The following is an 18332-nucleotide window of genomic DNA, read 5'->3' as shown; positions in this document are numbered from 1 at the left end:
GCTCCCAGCATTCCTTGTGTTGTGTGGAAAGGAGCTGGAAGATCTGACAGAGAAGATCAATTTCTTGAGCCTTGATGAGACTTCCTGAAGAGAGATCAAGTTAGACCATTTTTGAGCAGAGACAGTAGCAAGTGCAAGTGACAGTGAGGAAAGGATGATGAGCTCTACTATCTGGAATTTGGGGGTTGCCCCTGTGGCTGAGCATAGAGCTAATCAAAAAACTACTTGGCTGGGGCTGTCACTGGGTATGGCCCCCCTATCCATAGTTTGTTGAGTCCTCCTCAGTGTTCAGGGTTTAAATTTAAATCATTTACCAACTATAAAATTGTGTGGATTTTGTCTTAAACATAGATCATTGGCAATCATATTTTAAAAATAACACCTCCCTTTCTCTGCTTTATTCCCCATGGCACTTAATGACCTTCTGCATATTATATGCTTTTTACTATATTTGGTGTCATTTGTCCCTTCTCCATGACCTCCCCTCCCCCAACACATACACACCTAGTCCCAGGATGAGGGGATTTTTGCTTCATATTTATTTATTTATTTATTAGGTACGGGGATTGAATCCAGGGGTGCTCAACCACTGAGCCATGTTCCAAATCCTTATTTATTTATTTATTTATTATTTATTTATTTTTATTTTGAGACAGGGTCTCTCTAAGTTGCTTAGGACCATGCTAATTTGCTCAGGCTGGCTTTGAACTGGCGATTTTCCTGCCTCAGCCTCCAAAGTTGCTGGTATTACAGGCATGTGTCATTACTGTGCCCAGCTGCTTCCTTTTCTGATGTATTTTAAACAGCCAATGTTAAGCACACAGAAGGTATTCAATAAGTATTATTTTTATGAATGAGGGAGCAGTGGACATGGATGGGTCCCATGCTAACCTCCATCCTGAAGTCCGGGGATGCATCTTCAGGATCCGGGGTGTCCTAAAGCCCTGGTTCGCCTTGGTCACATCTTCAGCCCAAGTCAGACTCTCCCCGGGCACCTTCAGGTTGAGAATAATAGGTCGTACCCACCAGATTTGGTGTCAAGAGGATTTGCCATTTGTTTTGGCCAGACTTAAGGGAGAAGCTGGGCTTGGCTCCAGCGGTGCACAAGACTTGGGGCTCCAGTACAAGACACTAAGGTCAGTCGTGAGATTTACCGTGGATCCTGGTCTTTGACCGGGCTGTTTAGGCATCATAGCCTTACCTAAACTTAGCCTCAGGTTACCAGAATCCCTGAGCGAGGAAGCTCATTTATCTCTCAGTCTATCTGCATAAGATGTCGCCACCAGAGGGCGCCGGAGCCCAGCCGCTGCAATAGGTCAATTGCAGGCTGAATTCCAGGACTTGGAGATTACTGGCCTGTCTCTGGACCAAGTGAAGGCCCAGAGAGTGCCCAAGGACTTCCTCCTCCACTAGATTGTTAGTCTTTTAAGGACGTGGACCCAAGTCAGTGGGGTTCCCACTCGGTGCCCTGAAGTGGGCTAGGCTGAGGTGAATGAATGAATGAATTCAGACCCATTTAACTGGGAGCCAAAGTGGGTGGTGGTGGTGGTGGTGGTGGTGGTGGGCGGGGGGTGAGGGCATTATGCAGAAGACGTTCGTTTCTACCGCTGAATTTCCAGAACCCTGGCAGCCTCCTGCTGACTCCTTCCCCACACTCAACACACACACACACACACACACACACATACACACACCATCCTCGTTCTTCAGAGGGAGTCGCTGACCCAGGTACCTGGGGCCCCCACTGCAGGATGGCTAGGATCCTAGCACTCCCCAGGGTCAGAGATCTGTTGGCATTGAGCTACCCACGAATGGACGCAGACATGGAACCCACTTCACTGGCTGGAAGAAAGGGACAAAAGAGGTGGCCAGTGTTACCTGGCTCACTCCAGAGCCTCCTGGGCCGCCTGCCTACAACCCTTCCCCACTTGACTGAAGCTGTCACGGGGTATCCAGGCGCGGCGACCTACTTGGAGGGCTAAACACTGCCAAGGGACTGCTCCGAAGGTGAAGTTCTCTGGACCTGAACGGCAACCCCAGCAGGACCATCCTAAGAGGCAGAGGAGGATGAGAGTTCTCTCATGCCTTTGGGTCGCCTTGGGCTTTCATTAGGGAGAGGCAGGAAATACTGAAAATTTAAAAATTGTTCCCAGCTTCCATTAATCGAGTATTGACTATGTGTCAGACATGATGATGAGGACTTCGGGTGGGGCGGGGGATTCTCATTCAATTTCCCTAGTTCCACATTGCGGGGTGGAAACTGTGATTAGCCCCTTCCACAGTTGAGAGAACAGAGGTACAAAGGGCTAAATAAATTCACGTTTACTGAGAGCCCCCGGGGCGAACGGTTTTGTTTCCTTTCCAGGCGGCCAACACTTTGAGAACTTTACTGGAGGGACGCTGAGTCTGGGTTAGCAATGGATTGGCTGGGAATCCTTGTGGCTCTGATGGGTGGCACAGCCGTGAAGTCGGGTGAAAGGTCAGCTTGAGGACCTGCCCTAGGAGAACGGGTAGCTCTGGGCTGCCCTAGAAGGCTGCTGCGGCACAGCGGGCTTTCGCTTCCAGAACCAACTGGTTTGTTTTTGATCGCTTCTCACTCAGTCCCTGCCACAGAAGGCAAAGTCTCGCAGCTTTTCCCAGATTCCCCACTTTCTCTCAGTCTCTCTATCTGCATAATGGGAATGCGCGGCTGGGAGCCTCTTTGCTGGGGTGGCGCGCCAGGCAGGACCCAGCAGGGCCAGAGATGATCAAAGGCCGGGGCACCCTGCGGTCCCAGGAGCACCGCGGGAGCGGAGGAGGGGCGGGAGGGTGGGCACCCGAGGAACCGCCACACTGGAGAAGGATGCGCGTCAGAGACCCCCGCCACCGCCAGGATTCGGCTCCAGGCCCGCCCCTTGCCTAACTCAATGCCCCGCCCCGGGTGGCTTTTGCCTCTAAAGCGCCAGGCGAGCGCCTCCAGCCGCCGCACTTTCACTCTCGGTCCGCCGCTACACTCGCTCCGTGTCTGGTCCCTGTGTTTCCCCTGCCACCCGAGCGTCCTCCCGCCCGCGCCATGGACACCAAGGTCGTCGCTGTACTGGCCCTAGTGCTGGCTGCGCTCTGCCTCAGCGATGGTGAGTGCGCTCGGCGGCCAAGGCTGGGGTAATGCTCTGGACTCTGGGATTCCCGCTCCGCGAAGGTCCGTGGCTTCTTTGCCTGCGCCGGCGCTGCCCTGACCGAACCTAGTTCCCGCCGCTTGGCACAAGGGAACCGAGGCAGCTCACTTTGCATGCTCATTCCCTCCGAGTGCCACGTCCTAAGCCCAAAGCATCGCTTCGAGGCTTTGCGCCTGGCAAAAAGCGGCCGGCGGACCTCCAGCGGGCTGCAGAGTTAGGTCGGGCAGGATAACTGGGCAAGAGCGAGCTGGTGGCGTGTGCGGAACTGGTGCTGTAGTGCGCGGGTTTGGAGAGCGGTGTCTCCAGGCGTCCTAGGCGCCTGCCTTCCCCCAACTAGTGCCTTTGGGCACCAAGGTCGGTTTCCAGCGGCGAAGGGGCTCAGAGTCCCGATGCGCACGGTGTGAGAGATACTATAAACATGACAGTAGGAGAGAGCTCTTTGCACACCAGGTTAAGTATCGCGAAGGGCTTATCTTGGCTGCTAGGTGGGATGCAGCAGTGTTGCATCCACTCCAAGTGAAGTGGGTCCTTTTCCCGCACATTCGCGGGGCTCTCTGCCAGCGCCGGCTGGCGGCCCAGAGCAGCTGTCGGGCTCGCGCCACCAGCCAGCAGCGTTCTGCACAGCTCGACGGTCTGCATCGACGCGGACCTGGGTAGCGTCCACCTACTGCCTCCATGACTCTTCCTGGGGTCACCAAAGAGAGGCCTAGGGCCGTCCAGGCCATGCACTCTCGTCCTTACCCCATCCCCCCAAACACACCTGCAGACTGGCGCCTTTGTCACCGGCCAGCTGCTTCGGAATAGGAGCTGCACCATGGTTCAATCTCCAAGGCCTTGGGTCCTGGAAATGGTGGTGTCCTGTTTCACTGGGAGAGCTCCTTACCTTTTGACTCTGAAGAGACAACTCAACTGGGTACACTGTTAGAGGACACCGCTGCTGCTAACCAAAATAAACTGTTGTCTCAGTGCACAAAACAAAACTCGTGTCAATCAGGACAAGCGTCCTTCCTGTGAGGAGGTTACTTGCAAAGGGCTGAAGGACACTCGGAGTGCTCTTAGTGCAGCTGTGGTCTGTGTGGTACCCAAGCGTGACCCCAGGACTAGACTGGTTTCTCACCCAAGTGTGGACAATGAGTCGCTGCGGGTGTACCGCTGAAACTGGCCAGAGAGGCTGAGCTAACCCGGCGAATGCTGACTGCTTGGGAAGTGTTGCTAGTGAGAGCTGAAAAGGGTCCAGACTACGGGCAATTTTCGATTTTTTTTTCTGCTAAAAAAGTATCCGCAGTCTAAGTCTTCCTACTGACCCCCACCCTGGGTCACAGGACATTCATTCTGTTTGGGCGTTAATGATTGAGGGATCTGGTGAGGGTGGAGTTATCATAGTGCACCTCTCTGGTAAATGGTGGCTGCTCACTCCCTTGGTGGTAGTGGTCCTCGGGTGCTTTGAGGATACAGAAATTCAAGCACCCAGGTCCTTGAGTTCTGGGTGCAGCTGACCTAAGAGAAACACAGAGGAAGTAAGTGCCTCACACTTTTAAGTGGCCTGGTCAGTGCCCTGTGTTCCAGGCAGGTCCAGTTTCTCATTGTGTGCATCACTTCTACCCTCCTCTTATTGGCTGACTGGGTCAAGCAATTGGGTCCTCAGGTGCCCTAGGCTTCCTGAGGTGGGTCAGATTCCCAGTCCTGCTTGGAGGAGCTGACTAGGGCTCTTGTCTCTGCATTGCAGTAGAATACTCTCTGGAAACTGCTCTGGGAGCTAATCTCACTAGCTTCCAAATCCAGGTGATATCGGAGCTGGTCAGGACTTTTGTTTTTACATGGATTCACACCCAAAATAGCTGGAAAATTTAGTAATAGTGAAAAAAAAAAAAAAAAAAAAAACACTGGAGGAAAAGACACAAGGTTGAACCAGCATCAAGTTTTCCCATTAAGAACACCTGGGAGCTCTATCATTTTAAAAAAACTGTTGAAACTCCCTGCTTGACAGACAGACAGAGAGGTCCTGAGGGTAGGAATAAGAATTGCCTTTGAAGGAAATGGATAATCCCAAGGGGTAGAGGGGGAGGGGAGAGAAGCTGAAAAAGCCTGTGTTTTGAGCACAGAATCAGCTCTGATTTCTGGCCTGATATCCACTGGTTAGAGGTGCCAGAAAACTTATGGGGAGTTGGGAGAGAAGCAGCCCCCAGGCAACGTAATGCTGCTGCTGCTGCTGCTGCATTTGTGCACTGTGTGCTGTCTCCCTTCAAGCTCACTGTTGCTGTGGGGTCTGAGCAAGTTTTACCTCACAACCAGGCTCCAGGTCTCCAGCCCCCATGAAACTCAGAAGGGCCCAAGAGAAATGCAGGGAAAGAGGGAAAGCCAGAGACAGCACTCAGTGACCTTCAGTCCCAGCCTGCCAGGTCCCATTCTCTGGGTCACTTTCCCAGGTGATCTGATTACAGGGCACCACTGAGTTCCCCTGCAGGGACCCGTGTAGTTGCTGGAATCAGCCCTGTGTTGGTGATTTTCTTTACCTTGATGCCAGGTTTTCTCTTCATGGTTTTCAAGGTTGGTCCTGGCAGGTGGAGGGTGTCTGCTTTTCTTCTGACTTGGTGACAAAATACACTGCTGTTCCCAGGCCACAGCATCCCTCCACTGAATGTAGCCTGTAGAAAAAAAAATAAACCCCTCGTGCATAAGACTTGACCCGCTTCCACAGCTATTTCCCAAATGCAATTCTAAACAGGCAAACCAAACCCTAATACTCCAAATTAAATATTCTCAGGCATACATGTAATCCTGGATGAAAATATCCACAAATTCAAATAATTTGGGATATTAAGCAGGGATTGGAAAAATCTTCAGGAAAGAAGAAAAATAAATAAATAAATCCCATTCCCCCCCCCCCCCCCCCCGCCCCAGGGCTTGCAATTCTAGACTTAAAGGGCCTGTCTTAAAGGGTTCCGCAGGAGCCCCTTGCTAATTTACACTAATGAGTGTCAATTATGGCATTTTGCAAATTGGTGAATTGGCAAACAAAGACTGTAATAGGATCCAGGAGACTGTCACATCCCTGTAAGGGCAATAAAAGCCACGTTTGACTCCAGCCTTCGGGAAAGTACTAGGGAGAAGGTAAGCCCTGAGCCTGTACTCTGAGGACTCCCCGGTAGGAATTGGGCTGAGATTCTTTTGTGGTTTTCAGGGCTTAAGGTGAATGTGACAGGAGAAAACTGCAGATGGGGGAGGGCAGCATTCCCCTGAGCTTTTCAGTTCTTGACCTAAAGCTTGTGCCAGAGGGGGAGGGGAGGGAGCCTTGAGCCACATTCTTTCCCTTCCCCCTTCCCTAAAATAGTCTTTCTCTACTTGTAGCCCAGGAGACGTGGAAAAGTTTGCTTTGCCAAGAAAAACTGGGAATCTTAGTGCCTTTAACTAAAACCATTATCTTCTGTAATTTCTACCTTTATCTTCAGACACCTTGAGCAGGTGGCTTCTCCTTTAACCTCCTTATTTCCCGAGGGTCCAGCTCTCTCAGTTGATTTTGCTCCCTTGTCCTATAGAAGCAGATCCTGAGTCCAGCTAGAACTCCATGCTTCCTCATGAGATGGTCTTTGCCAGAATGCCCTGTAATGTGTAATTCATCACATTGCCCTTGATTATTCACCTACTATCATTTCATCCCTTGGATCCCCAGTAATGCCTGGCAAGGTAATAAGGGGCCTTGTTCTTCTTACCTCTTCTAGGAAAACCCGTCAGCCTGAGCTACAGATGTCCATGCCGATTCTTCGAAAGCCATGTTGCCAGAGTCAATGTCAGGCATCTCAAAATCCTCAACACTCCGAATTGCTCTCTCCAGATTGTGTAAGTCTTAAGTGTCATCCTCCAGTGATTTTGCATCTAATTGATATAGTATAGAAATGACAGATGCTGGGCATCCAGCCTTAACTTGGTGTAATTAATGACAACTACTTTTACCATGAAGACTTTGAAAATGCCATCAGATGTGAGCTTTGAAAGCTACTCTGTCCTTGGCCCCCTACTGGGCTCCTAGTTGTTCTTGTTTCACCTTCAAACTTCCTCCTTTCTGGCACAGCACAGCTGGCTCCCTCTGTACTGGAGAAACTATGGACTTCACCATGGGTTTAGCCAAAGCCCAGTAAATTAGCCATCCTGTTGCTAGTAATGGTTCTATTTGTTCCATCAGCTTCAGAACCTTGAATTAATCTTTTCTCATAGGAAAAGATCACAAGACTCAAATTCAATTGAAGTCATCTTTAATCATTTGGTAAAGCCTCAAATTTTTCAGCTCATTTAACTGCATTATTTTTTTTCAAGTCCAACCTATGAGTTTAATTTTTTTGTTGTTGTTGGTCTCCACTGCCCTTGGTGTTGATGGCAGCTGCCAACATTTTATTTCATTCATATGAGAAATAAGAAAAATTCAAAATCACACATCTGCAAGGCACAAAAATCTTTCTTGGTGCAGAAGAAAGCCACATGCTTAGAAATCTATTGCTTGGCTCTCCTGCCCTCATGTAATTCTGTGTCTGTACCTAGGGAGATGACAGCTAGGAGTCCCTTAGGGAGGATTTGCTTTCTCAAAAGTCCTAGTGCTAAAAATGGGGTAAGGACGCAGCAGCAGTTGAAACAAAAGTTGCACTTCCCAGATTTTTCCATGAGACATCAACTATTTAAGGTTTGGTTTTCTTCATCTTTCTTCTTTTTCTAGCCTTTGCTGCTTTGAGTGTGTTTATCATTTACAACATGTTTTAGGGCCACAAAAGATGGCTTTTATTTCCTACTTGACTTACAAAAAAAAATTATATCTCTTGTAAAGGATATTTTGAAGATAGTGAATTTACCTAACTTTGAAGCATACATATGCAGTTTCACTTTCTTCTGAATGTCTTTTGAAGTTGAAGAGGCCAAATACAAATCTCAGGTCTGGGCAAACACTAAATTAATAAATGGCTGTTCAGAGATTTGCAGTCTGATGTGCTTTGCAGCAAGCCACGTCCCTGCTTTGCAAACCTGTGTTCACTTCATGGGTAGGCTATTTAAAGACTCAGTGGCTGTCCCTGAGCCACTGTCCTGGAGCTTAGCTGTCCTCATAGTGAGGACAGGGAAGTTGGAAATTGCTCTTACCCAGGCCTTTATGAAGAGGTGTCCAGAGAGAAATCCAACTCCTCCACAGGAGTTTTCATATATGGAAGCTTTGAGTGGAGCTGAGAAGCAGAAAGTTCTGTGAACATCTAAAAAAATAAGTGAAGGCTAGGGGTGTAGCTCAGGGTAGTGCAAGGTCCTAGGTTTGATCCCCAGCACTGAAAAAGAAAAAAAGAAAGAAAGAAAAAGACCATGAAGTATTCAGTGAATTTAAAAATCGTTCTGAAACCATTTTCTAGCAAATCACCTGCACTCTTCCCTCTCAGCCTGCACTATTTCTCCCCAATCTCCCTCCCCTCACTGGACTGCCCTCACCCCCCAGATTACTGTAGTCCTCCTACAGGGCTACTCCTTAGTCTGTTCCATGTGCTATTAAGATACTCCAGCAAAATAAAAATCTGCTTCTTTCGCCTTCTAGTGTCCTCAGAAGTGTCTGTAAACTTCCACATGAAGTCCCCACTCCATTGCCCCTTACATCTGGTCTCAAGTCCTTTAGCATCCTGTCTCCACTCTCCACCACATCTTCTATATAACTTTGACCCCTTTGGTGTATTTGCTGTTGTTTTCCTCTTCTGCTTTATTCACTTGCCAAGCTCCTACTTATCCTTCAAAGGCCAACTCAAATGTCCCCTGCTGTGAATTCTCCCTGGACTCTCCTGTAAAGAGATTTTTTTGTTTCTCTGTCTCTGCTATGGAACCTTCCAGACTGCCGCTTGTGTTTTTCCCCAGCACATCTGAGAGGCTCTCCAACTCCAGCTTCAGGGCAGAGCACCCGGGCCCTTCAGAGAGTTCCTAAATTGGGTGATTGAGCACATGTGCAAAGTGCAGCAGTGCCTTTTTTCATTCAACTGTACCCTGTGGCCTCTTGTTTTGGCAGTGCAAGACTGAAGAGCAACAATAGACAAGTGTGCATTGACCCGAAATTAAAGTGGATTCAGGAATACCTGGAGAAAGCTTTAAACAAGTAAGCACAACAGCCAAAAGGACTTTCCACTAGACCCACTTAAGGAAGGCTAAAACCTGTGAGGGATAAAGGGCAGAGTTGGTGGGAGGTGGGCCTTAACCCCCAGAGGGGGTGAGCCTGTGAGGCAGTATTGATCTGGGGTTGGGCCTGAGTTTTGCCAGCATATAGACATCGCATTTAAAGAGTATGGTACGATATTGCAGCTTGTATTCATCCATGGAGCTTTTATAACTGGGGTTTGCCTAAGAAATTGTATTATCCCAACCAGTCAGTTCCCTCATGATCATTACAATCATCATCATTCTCATTATCATTTTTTAAATCAGTAATTACTTCAAAATCTGTATTTGGTTTGTTTTGGAGCTTTTCCTTTCCTCTCCTGGGGCCTCTGGGCACAGTTGGATGATGGCTTCACAGGGAATTCAAAAAAGTATCCTTTCTGCCAAGGATGCTGAGGAAGAGTGCAGGACGCTCCTATAGGGGTGCCCCTCCAAAGATGCCTCTGTGTGGCTCTCTCACACAGCAGGGCTGGGCAGAATCCACTGCCTTCACCCTCTCTTTTAAGTTCAGTGATTGGACTTGGGGGCTCCACCTAGAAGCCACTGTCACTGGGGACTGTGCATAGAGACCCCCACCTGGCCATTCCTGACCTTTCCCTGCCTCCAAAAGCATGCTGCATCTTGCTTCTGCTTCTCATTTCTGTAACCTGATCAATGCCACACCGGCAGGAAGGAGGGTGATCGGTAGACTCCTGCCCTGCTTCACTCTCCTCTCTTTGCCTCCCCTGGAACTTGGGCCCTCTGTGAGATCCCACTTTAGCCTCCTTCAGAATGGAGCCAACCCCCTCCTGGAGGATGTGAAACCATGCCCCCATTTTCCCACAAAAAGACAAGTTTTTTGCAGAATTTTAATAAATGCAATTTTAAATCTGAGAGCTTGATTTAAGGAATTTGGTTTCTCTGATTGCCTCTGAAGCCTGTATATACTATGGCGGCTCTACAAACTTTGAGGTTTATGAAATCAGAAGTGAAAAAAAATAAATGAATAATCTTGCCACAAAACAGTCCTCCTGTTCCAATCAGAAATGTGGGCAAGATGAAATTTTTGTGCATAAATGTGATCCACAGATGGCCCTAGTGGTATTTGTAACTTTTTGCAAGGCATTTTTATATATATTTTTGTGCACATTTTTTTATGTTTCTTTAGAAAACAAGTGTATTTCAGAATATATTTGTAGTTGAACGATTCATATATTTGAAGTGGAGCCATATGAATGTCAGTAGGTGACCTTTATCTATGATAAACTACTGGCAATTTGTAAAGAAATATATATGATATATAAATGTTACTGTAGCATTTCAATGTTAGCCACAGTGTATTTTTTCACTTGTACTAAAATTGTATCAAATGTGACATTATATGCACTAGCAATAAAATGCTCATTGTTTTCATGGGTATAAACCTCCTACTGTATGTGGGAATTTATTTACCTGAAATAAAATTGATTAGTTATTAGAGATGAGCTCATAGCATTTCTGAAGACTATTTTAAAAAGCTGGCCTGCTGGTCAGGTGCTGTAGATCCCTTCTGCAGAGTCCGTGTGTGAGTGACACTGCATGGGACTTTGTCTCAAGAACAGATTAAAGCTGCAGCTCAAGTTTTTGTGTCTTTTTTTTTTTTTAACCTAATGAAGTAGAGTACTAGCTAGTTTTCTGACAAATAATATTTGACTCACTAATTCTCTTCCCCTCCCTCCTCCTCTTCCTCAGTTCTCCTAACATCCTCATGTAATCCCCAGGGACTCAACCCTAGTAATATCAAGCTACCCCATTTTCCCATGTAAAAATCCCATGACTCCAGGCCACGGTTAATATCAGGCTTTCATAAGAACAGGTGGCCTCACCCCATAAATCATTAAATACCATTCAGCTTGAATCATCTTAATGTGACAGTCATGAGCCAGTTGCTCTAATAAAATTCTGCTAACCAGCTCTCTCCCTTGCTCTCCAGAACAATCCCAGTCATTCCCAGAGGGTGTTCCCCGACATCCAGAAAGGAGAAGGTGGGATCAGGCTGCCTTCTTTCTCTTTTGGAAGGCCAGAGCATTATTTGATTTGAAATGCAGAAATTTTTATTTTTTAATTTTATTCTATTTTACGAGGAAGCAAACAGACTTCAACTCTGCCTTGAGAAAGAAGGAAGCCTGGTGAGAGGGAGGGGTGAGAGAGAAGACCAACTGCCTGATCCCGGGCACCCTTCCACACCCTCTGTGGTGTGGATTCCTTGTTACCAGCGAGAGCCTCGGGGGGTTGTAAGAACCAGGCTCAGCTCTTCCGATTGGCTATTGCTATAACTATTTCAAAAGTATTATGCGGAAGCCCATTTAACATTTGTCTGAATAGGGGAAAATGTCTAATTTATTTTAATGAATTACCTATGAATAGCACTTTGCTCAGGGGCCTCCAGGCCTAAGACTGAAGACAGAATTAAACAGACCCATGAGCCTGTGTTAAATATTGTGCAGACTGAGACAAACTCCTGTGTATTTCAACATGATTAATGGTTCTACTAATTTTATCTAAGGGGGCGCAGAGAAGAAAAAGTGGGGAAAAAAGAAAAGATAGGAAAAAAGAAGAGACAGAAGAAGAGAAAGGCTGCTCAGAAAAGGAAAAACTAGTTTTATCTGCCACCTCCAGATGGACCGCAGTACACTCTGCTCTCCGCGCTTTGTAAATTCGCTCTAACCCTGCTCCAGGGCAGACCCGAGGCACGCTGGGCAAGTGCTCAGACTTTGTTGGGGAGCAGCGCTTTGCCATCCTGGTGGCCACACCAGCTCCTGTATTTATGTGCTTTTTAAGGCCCTTCTTGGTCTGCTAAGTTATGAAGAAATTAGTTGTTGAGAGACTGGGGTAGGGACCTGCGACATGGAGCCTGTGTGCTCAGGACCTTCCTAGCCTGGCCCAGGTCTCCAGCATCACCCTGGCTGCTGAGCCCTCCAAGCTGGAACTCCCACAGCTCCACACACTTGCAGTCTGCAGCCCTGTTGAGACCAGTGTGTGGCCACCTGGCCAGTGCCCATAGCAGCCTGGTAGTCCAGCAGAGGTGCCCTCACCAGTAGGCGCATGTGTCTTACGCCTAGTCTTCCCCACAGCCAAGCTGCCCCTTTCAACCTTCCCAGGACAGTTGATGACTGACTTGCTCTCAACCCCAGCCTGAGCTTTTCCCAAGTACCTGTCGCCTGGTGCTCCACACTCTGTGTCCAGGGAAGGGACTTCTTCAGTCCCCCTTCTTCCCCTGAGCTGTATGAGCAGCCTTACCTCACACAAGTGGGTTTCTGCAGACTGTGTGAGGTGAGCAGGAGGGAATGCTGCATTCCTGGAAAAACAGATGTGAAATGCTTCTCAGGGAGCCTCCTCTTCGGGCAGTTCACTTTAAAGTCTTTAAACGGGTTTCCCACGTGGAGGAAAGATATGTTCTGGAACTCTGTGAAGGGCCTGCAGGTTTGGGGACCGTTAACTTGTCCCCTCCCCACCTTTTCCAGGAAGATCTCTAGGATGGTGTGCCATCCTGGCTCCAAGACACAGCTGCCTCAATCTTTACTCCCAGGACAAATCTGCCTATAGCAAATATGGTTTAAGTTCTAGAACTTTCCTCCACCCTACTCTCCCTCCCCTATCAATTTATATCTCAGTTTTTTTTTTCCAAGTCTCTAATTTGAACTGGAAATATATGGACCACATGAGAGGGAAAGGCCCCAATTTCAGCAGTACTTTAAAAAAGGGCACCTTGAATTTCTCGACCCTTCTCGTCACAGAAACACACACACACACATACACACACACACACACACACACGGTCATAATTTCAATAAATTGATGCAGAAAGAAGTGGTTGGAACATGGAGCCGGCAGACTTCAGGACAACCCAGCAATGTCCCCATGATCAGTCACTCCTGGGTCCCTGGGTGCTGTGCACACTGTGTCTTCGTGTGCTGCCTTATGGTTCCAGCATTAAGCCAGTAGAACAGTCCACAGGACATGGATGTCTTGTCAGGGCACGACAGCAAAGACCTCGTGTTTCCCACTGCCATATCTTTGATCTGGATAGCTCTCCCAGCCCATGTCCCTCTCATCGGTTCTGAGGACCGATGCCTTAGCCTTTGGGTATTCAGGGATGTCCTGCTCCTCCTGCCCTCCCCACCTTTTCAGGCATCTGTCTGTGGCTGGGCTGCTCAGGACTGCCATCCTTCCTGTGGAAGCCAGCTGTAGTTCTGATCTGTGGAACCTGGATGGGGAATCCCTACTGTCCTGTGTCCCAGACAGCAGCTCTGTGTCTGGAAAGGGTTGGCTAGTTCATCCTAGGGCAGCTGAGGGCCCAGCTAAGGCTGCCATGAGGTGGCAGACGGCTTTCTGCAGTGCCTGAGGAATGCCACCTCCAACCCACCCCAATCACAGGAGAGCCATGGCTGTGGGGACTAAAAATGGGCACCACATTAACAAACACAAGCAAGCACTGTTGGTCTTTATGTGACTCCAAGGGGCCTCTCTGTATTTTACAAGAGGCTTCTGAAGCTCTTACAAGGGGCAGGCCCTGGTCTGCTGAAGACAGAGTCATGATGGAAGAGCCTGAAAGCCTGTCCTGGATTTCGTGACGGGTTGAAACTAGGAATTGCCGGCGCGAATTGGCAGCCAGGTGAGAGGTGTGGGTCGCTGTTCACTGCCCAGCACAGGTTTCTCCTGGAAGGTTCTACTGCCCCTGCACCCACCCCTGGCTACCTGAGGCCAGTGGGATTGGTGTGGCATGGGCAGAGAGCTCTCAAGAACAAATGTGGGTGGTTGGTGAAAGCCATGGGAAATGCCTCTTCTCAGGAAACTCTGAGACCTAGAGATGCCCAGTAGCGCAGAGCACCTGCCTTTGCTCCAATGGATGTGTGACTTCAGCGTAAGTTCTTTTGGCCCCCTCAGGCAGGGAGGCCACAGCACTGATGTCTGCAAGGTTCAGGCAGTATAATCTGTCTGTCATGTACTATGTACTGTTGTGCCATGCCTCCCCCGTGCCATTGTGCATCTGCCACACCCTGTGCTTGCTGCCACCATCTGTCTTCTCTGCTTCCTGCCTTACCTCGGATTTCTCTGCTTCAGCCCTGGCCGTGTCTTTCCCAGCACCCCTGCTCTCTCAGGTCTCTGATGGAAGACACTTGCCCATGACTTGGAAGTAAGGAGTAAGGGCCCCATGGCTCCTGCCAGGCAGCCGCCTGCTGGAGTAGGGCTCAGAGTCCCAGGCTTGCTGGGGGAAACCTCCTTAATGGTGTCTCCTCTGTTCTTGTTAACAGGAGGTTCAAGATGTGAGAGGTGGGTCAGACGCCTGAGGAAACCTTACAGAAGGAGCCCAGGTCTGAAGTCAGTGTTAGGGAAGGGCCAACAGCCATTTCCTCTGCTCCTGGGCAGGGCTGAATGCATTTCCAAGGGCCTTGTTTTTGCACAGTTTGCTTTAATTTCACCATTTGATTATGTAGCAAAAGTAAATGGTGTTTATTTTTCATTTAGTTTGATTATCCAGTGTCATTGGTGACTAATAGGAACTTAGGCTAAGGCCATTATGTTATTTGCCTTATTATAGTATCTTTCCCATGGAGCCCCCCTTGTCCTCTGATTAGGGGTTCCTACATTTTATATCTCTCTGAGCTGAGACAGGAGGCTCACCCCCTTTCCAAATGGAAGCCGGGGTCTGCCTCCTCCCTGAGGATTGCAGGGCTTCCTTGGGCTGAGGCAGGAATGTGAGGCCAGGGAAGAGTGAGACCCACCCCTCATCCCGTGCTCTCCTCCACATCCCATCACGTCCTTCTCATCATTCTCTCTCTCATCCATCATCATGTGTCTCCAAGACTGTCTCCATGATCCTGAAAAAGGACTCTCTCAAGATGAAAGCTTTCATTGAAACTGGGCACCAAGAAGGAAAGCCAAATACCTGGTGTTCCCTGAAAACACTGTGCACATCTATGTCTTGTTTGGAATATTGTCTGTTGTCCAATCCTATGTTTTGTTCAAAGCTGATGTCCTTATCCATGACCAACATCTTGGTGCATGCACTGCCCCTTCCTCCTGTGCAAAGGCTGAGTGTCAGGAGCTGTCCCCTTGGGCACTTTGAACAGTTCCTGATTAGGGCTGTGATCAAGCTGAATCTGGTTCCCCCAAGGGTCACAAAACTAGGTGGATCAGCAGATAGAGTCCATAGGAATTCTGTTTGCAGCAGCGCTGATCTCTGAGGACTGCTAACACTCAATGTCTCTAGAGTTGTTGATATCTTAAAACTTCAGAGTTTTTTCCTCCTGGTGCCAAGCTCAGTATTGTTCTGGAAACAACAAGGGGGAAATATCAATTTTTATCATTATTTTCAAAATAAAAATCATAAAATAATCAATCCTAGGTATGAAAATCCCTTCCCAATTAAAGTCTAACCATCTTCTTCACCATTTGGCAATGCCATCACATCTTACCTTAACCCTGGACTTCTCTCCTGGCACATGTCAATATGCACTTCCAGGATGTACAGCCAGGCATTCCTCTAAGAAAGTAGGATAAAATTCCTGACATTTGAAATTTTCCCTTTAAGAGCAGTCTATAGAGTTACATTAAACTGCTTTAAAATGTAGGTACTTGGATGTTTTTGTATGTTTTGTTTTTCATTCAGTCTCACTAATACCTTTCTCTTTTTGTTTAAAGACTCTAGTGAGACACTTTAATGAGGAAGATGGAAAAAATGAGGAGCAAAGCAAGGAAAGTTATCAGTTGACATGACATTGTACGTAGCGTGGAGAAAGGAAGTTAAAAAGATTTTACTTGCAGGTGTTCTGAGGTTTCATAATCTGTAATTAGTAATGTGTGTCAGGCATTTCCATAAATATTAGCTTAAATTGGTTTTTTATAGAAGAAGTGAAAGAATTCCCCACGCAAAGACACTTCGCCGGGAGAATTCCAATTTTATTGCAAAAAGCTGTGTGCTTATATAGAACTAAAGGGGAGATGGTAGGGCTTAGATAAATGGCAGGCCGCCCGTTTATTGGCAAGTTCTTCCAGATATCAGCTCCCGCGCCCAGGAATTAGTTCTTATTGGGGCTAAGGTTCCCCGCCAGCGAGATTTGAAATTGGCGCCGGCGGGAGAATTCACAAGGGCGGGAACTTTTCGCGCCACTGCAGAGAAGAAGAAGGTAGGAAGAAGAAGTCCTTAGGTGCCATGTTGGGGTTTTTTCTCTGGGGTATGGCTGCCGTTTATACTTTTCCCAACAAGAAGTAAATCCATCTACCAAAAAATTTCCCCCAATTCAAACATAAGATTTTCAAACCAGTTATGTTATACTGGGGGGAAAATGGGGTTAGGAGATCTTTATTAATTATAAGAACACAGAGCTAGTTTAAAACTTCTCTTTTGCAATTAACCCATCCCTACAAGTCTTCTGATTTATACATGAAATAATGGAATGTTCAGTGAGACAATAATTTTCCAGGTAATCCAAGATATCCTTCATGGAAAACTTAGGAGCACCTCCCCTCTGGAATCTAGAAACCAGGACCATTAAATCTCTTGCTTCCAAAGAAACAAACTTGACCATAAATGTCAACTAGAGTTAAGTAAGGAATCATTTGTTTCTCCTGCATAGGGGGAGGAATAGATGAGAGTAGAAACTCCAGGGAAATAACAGTTCTCTACTAACAATTGTCTCTCCTAAATGGAGACTGCCTGGCTGAAGAAAATATGCATTTAAATGGCCCATTAGCAAAGGAAAAGTCTCCCCCCATCCTAATCCCAATTTGCTTTCAAAATACCAGTCAAATGCATCATGGAGCTGTTGACTAGGGACACCCAGCTGTTCCTCCTAGCCCTGGTGCTGCCTGTACCCTGACATTCCCTTGGGCTCCATGCAATCTCCTGGGTTATCCTTCACCCCTGACACTAGCCTTTGCATCAGGACTGGGAAGGGGGGCTGGGGGCTCACAGACGCGCTGTATGTTGGAATCCAAATCTATGCCATGTGTTGTTTGCACTGTTGTTTGTCGCCCTCTGGCCAAGGCACTGAGACACTAGCGAGGAGGTGCAGGAGGGCCCTCTGCTCTCTACCTGTTCACCAGAGATCAGAGATCACCTCCTAAGAAAGTTGGTTCAGTTTTGAGCAGAAGGTCTGCATCGCAAAAGGTTGCAGTCTCCCCTGGGGGGATATCCAGAGAACTAAATCTTTTCATTGCATCCCACTGATCCTTCCATGATGTGATTTTTCTCCCTGAAATTATTACCCAGGGCTCCCCAGTTGGGAGTTGATCACCTTTCTCATGTAGTGCACCCTTTTCCAGCTGGATGAAAATCTGGGGGCCCCATTCCCTCTGCACAGCTCTCCTAATCCACTCTGAAGGACCCCCATTCCTGGAAATGCTGCCTAGAAATCTCCAAGTCCCTCAAGCAGACCACTGACAAAACCAACCTCGCCAGGCTCTCAGTCTTTGAGCAGTGATGGGTTCAGTGTTAAATGTGATGAATACTGTATTTTATATTGTTTAAATTGCATCTCCCAGATAATGTGAAAATGGTCCTGGAGAAGGCAGTTTCCTGTATGCAGTGTGTGCTTTTTTTTTTTTTTTCCTTAAAGTAACAACTCTGAGAAACAACAATTTCTACTTTGAAGTCATATCAATGAAAAAAAATGTATCTGCACTTACAATTTTCCTAATAAAGATCTGTATTCAAATATAGCCGCCAAGAATTTGAAATGAGTGTTACCACATAAAATTTTTCAGACTTGGTTTTTCTTCCTTAAACTCAACCACTCGCTGCAGTGGCGAGTGGGAAAGGCCATTCAGGTAATCACAGGCAAGAATTCTGGGGTCACAATTGCCACTCCTGACCCCTTAGCAAAGTAAAGCTACTCCCTTTTCTCTGGGTTTTGCTGGGATCTCTCCTTAAAGGCAAAACTAGTACTTTACTTCACAAGGTGGGTTCTGATCCCAAGTATTTTTCCAACAGCTCTGGGGAGGAAAACCTCTACTCTGCCTTTATCAGTCTTGACAGAAGGTAACAATTGTTGC

At 47.5% G+C, this 18332-nt stretch overlaps 1 protein-coding gene across 2 annotated transcripts; it reads left to right on the top strand.

Moving 5' to 3' along the window:
* The first annotated feature begins 2729 nt into the window (after positions 1-2729).
* Positions 2730-15121, top strand: CXCL12 (C-X-C motif chemokine ligand 12). Of its 2 annotated transcripts, none has more exons than XM_081266890.1 (4): positions 2730-3113; positions 6875-6992; positions 9172-9258; positions 11842-15121. In XM_081266890.1, exons 1-4 carry the CDS (start codon positions 3053-3055, stop codon positions 11933-11935), a joined length of 360 nt encoding a protein of 119 aa, XP_081123016.1. In that variant the 5' UTR covers positions 2730-3052; the 3' UTR covers positions 11936-15121. The 2 variants fall into 2 exon arrangements, with proteins under 2 accessions (XP_081123016.1, XP_081123017.1); XM_081266891.1 differs by having other exon boundaries at positions 2733-3113; positions 14591-15121.
* The last annotated feature ends 3211 nt before the right edge of the window (positions 15122-18332 follow it).

Source organism: Spermophilus citellus (genome assembly GCF_964194105.1).
Source record: "Spermophilus citellus genome assembly, chromosome: 15".
NCBI classification, from domain to species: domain Eukaryota; kingdom Metazoa; phylum Chordata; class Mammalia; order Rodentia; family Sciuridae; genus Spermophilus; species Spermophilus citellus.
This window is presented reverse-complemented; position numbering and strand designations above follow the sequence as displayed.

Bases quoted from the DNA above. Each gene is read 5' to 3' on its own strand.
- CXCL12 (XM_081266890.1), top strand. From the start codon at position 3,053: ATGGACACCAAGGTCGTCGCTGTACTGGCCCTAGTGCTGGCTGCGCTC. The intron at 3,114-6,874 runs GTGAGTGCGCTC...TACCTCTTCTAG, and splicing joins TGCGCTCTGCCTCAGCGATG to GAAAACCCGTCAGCCTGAGC. The intron at 9,259-11,841 runs GTAAGCACAACA...ATTTTATCTAAG, and splicing joins CTGGAGAAAGCTTTAAACAA to GGGGCGCAGAGAAGAAAAAG.